A 2,980-nucleotide genomic window follows, 5' to 3' on the forward strand; every position below is an offset into this window, starting at 1 on the left:
CGCCCTGTTTCTGGAGGCCATCCTGCAGCTGGAGGCGGAGGGGCTTCCTGGACGCCCTGGTTGCAGCAGGCCGGTTCCCACTCGCAAGCGGTCTCCTCCGCTCCTCCCTTTCTCTGCCGGAGCCACAGCCGCCGCCCGCGCTCAGCTGGGCAGAGCAGCCCAGCGCACCCGGGATGTGAAGCACCGCTCCGTTATCCTTGGGCTTCTGCTGCCGGGTCTTGTCACATCAGATGAGATGCGGTAGGAGAAAGTAGGTTGACGGAGGCTGGAAATAAAACTCTTCGAAGGCACGGGGAAACGCCCGTCTGAGAAGCAGCTGGAACAATTTCGATGATGGAGAAAGCCAATGAAAGGTGAAGGGATGCAGAATAAAGCCTCATTGAGAGGAGCCTTGTCTGTCTCGGAGCGTTTAGAGAAGAAATAAGACGGCCATTGTTCTCACAAAATATAATTAAAGGAAGCTAAATCCTCTGAAAGAGAAAGCCAAATGGGTTTCAGGATGTGCGTGGGGGTTAACTGGTAGCATGGGATAGCTTCATTCAAGGACAGAGTCTTAAATTAGAAACTAAGTTTTAAAAATTATTCAGAGGTCTTGAAAGTCTTATGTTTTGAGAAGTAAGTAACCATTAATAGTTTATAAATTAGATGATTGTTCCTCAGTAGCTATGACTGCTTGATGTGTGAGGTCCTATTGCAATTTCCTGTCCAAAATGTGACAGAATTACCAGGATTTGCCAGCTTTTCTCTATACATGTAGGTTCTGTCATAGATTCTTGGCGATTTGTAGATATCTCAAACCCCAAAATCTCATGCCATAAGCCACTTTTGTTTCCATGCCAGAGCAACTTTTTACCAGCCTGTGATAGTCCTAATTTCTGAATTGCAAAAATATCTTCTTTGAACATGTTGACAGCATTCCGTTTGGTTCATCTTCAGCGGGAAACAGAAAAAGTTAACCTGCTGACTCCAAGTGCTATCCCAAGTACTTATTAATTTGGCCTGAAATTAGAATATAGCATTACTCTTGTATTTGGCAGATGCAGAGATAGGTGATAATTAGATTAAAGATATTGTGGTGGTAAGCATCCACACTTCTCTCCTGCTCCTCCAAAAGAAAATAAAATGTTAGGCAAATTCCTTCTGTTTGTCCACAGTTCCTCTGGGGCCCTGATGTGCTTTCTTCCACCTCTTGAACCTACACAGCAAACCACACAAGTCCTCTAAATATGATTCCCTGCCACTGTCTGTTCCAGGACAGTATTTTCAGCTGTTTTCTGACTGTCTAGGCTGCAGGTGTCTGGGTTGCTCTCAGTCAGAGCCTGACTCAAATCCAATATGACAAGGGTTTTTGAAGGAGGGTGGAGCCAAGGACAGGACTAAAATGTAAGGGGCTGGTAAATAAAACAAAAGGACACCAAAGGTGTTTGTGATTCTGAGCAGTGTCCTGTGCTCTGGGAAATCCTGTGGAAGAGTATCATGGACTGCAGGGATCCAAGGATTGTGTGGATCAAAGGAAGGTTGTTATGGTTGCTTCGGTGATGTGAGTTGTGACATTGTGTAGCTCTTTTTCCTCTTTGCAAGTGTTACTGCTCTTTTAGCATAAGGTTTTTCACATTATACATACAAGTGCTGTAAAGGAAACCAGTCAGTCTATAAAAATTGTTTGTGGTTCACCTAGATTTTAGTCAGTTACAGCTCAAAATAATTTTAATTTCTCCAGTGTGGCTAAGAAAGTGTTTTTTAGCTTGTTCCTACCTATTCTAGCTAGAGATTGGATTCATAGCAACAATTTGTCTTTTTTTCTGAAAGGTTACACTGGACTGGCAGAAGTAATTGAAAACTGGGACTTCAGCAAACTGAAAAATTGGAGTTGCACAGAGAGCTGTTGAAGCGGATAGAAGCATCAGGGCTAGAAATTGATCCGGTAGCACTCATACCCTACATAAACACGTCCCTGATAGAAAGGGAGTGTGATGAGATCATGCAGGTACAGTTAATGGTAAAATCCCTGTATTTGCCTAGTTTTGCTGCAGAGAAATGCTGGCTTGTGGGATGAATTGATGCCCATCTGTCAGGCTGCTGAGTGAGGAGGATGACCAGCCGCAGTCCCCTGGGGAGAGACTTTACTTTCTTCTGCTTAGAGGATGCTTTGCTGTGTGGCTGCAGCTTCCCACAGCAGCGCTGTCTGCGACACCTGCATATCTCATTCTTCACCCCTCTGGCTCGGTGGATGAGGTGGCGTGCGAAAGGGTTGCAGGGCAGGGAAGCAGGATGGTGTGGCTTTGGCATTGGCAGTGCTCAGCTGTATGTCTTTGCGGAGTCCAGGCTCCCGTGGAGAGACCTCAGGGGCTCTGGAAGGTGCCACATTACAGTGAAATTGGTGCCTTGCTATGCCTTTGAAATAGACCCCTTTCTGGAGCATTCACACTGCATTAATGCTCCTAAAAATACAGATGGAAGTAGGCAAAGTGGCATTTAGGTGTTGCCTAAATTGATTTCTGCTTGTCATGGGATTTGACATAGTCTATTACCTTAACTGTGGCAACCCCTAGAAACTTTGTGTGGCTCTTTGAGTTTTCTCAGCGCCCAAAGGGGTGATCGCAGGGTAAGATGAAACTTCTGGTCTGAAGTCATTAGCTAAATGCTGTGTCACAGAAGTCAACAACATTTTCATGGCCTTTGGATGTGAAGTCCCTGTACTGTTACCCAGGTCTAGCTCAGTGTCGTTATCGATGACTGATAACAAGTGATGCTACCAGTCACTCATAATTTGTGACTGGTTGTCCTGGTTTCGGCTGGGACAGAGTTAATTTCCTTCCTAGTAGCTGGTACAGTGCTGTGGTTTGGATTTAGGATGAGAATAATGTTGATAACACACTGATGTTTTAGTTGTTGTGAGTAGTGCTTACACTAGCCAAGGACTTTCCAGCTTCCCATGCTCTACCGACTGAGGAGGCTGGAGGTGCACAAGAAGCTGGGA

General features: G+C 45.4%; 1 protein-coding gene across 1 annotated transcript in view; it reads left to right on the forward strand.

The window, feature by feature from the left end:
- Nucleotides 1-2,980, forward strand: part of DDX58 (DEAD (Asp-Glu-Ala-Asp) box polypeptide 58) — a 161,187-nt gene that overhangs the window by 138,553 nt on the left and 19,654 nt on the right. Inside the window, 3 exon segments of the mRNA XM_009328979.1 lie at nucleotides 29-69; nucleotides 1,810-1,854; nucleotides 1,857-1,987. Coding sequence (XP_009327254.1) covers nucleotides 29-69; nucleotides 1,810-1,854; nucleotides 1,857-1,987 — 217 coding nt within the window.

This window comes from Pygoscelis adeliae, unplaced genomic scaffold (assembly GCF_000699105.1).
Source record: "Pygoscelis adeliae isolate BGI_AS28 unplaced genomic scaffold, ASM69910v1 Scaffold127, whole genome shotgun sequence".
Taxonomy (NCBI): domain Eukaryota; kingdom Metazoa; phylum Chordata; class Aves; order Sphenisciformes; family Spheniscidae; genus Pygoscelis; species Pygoscelis adeliae.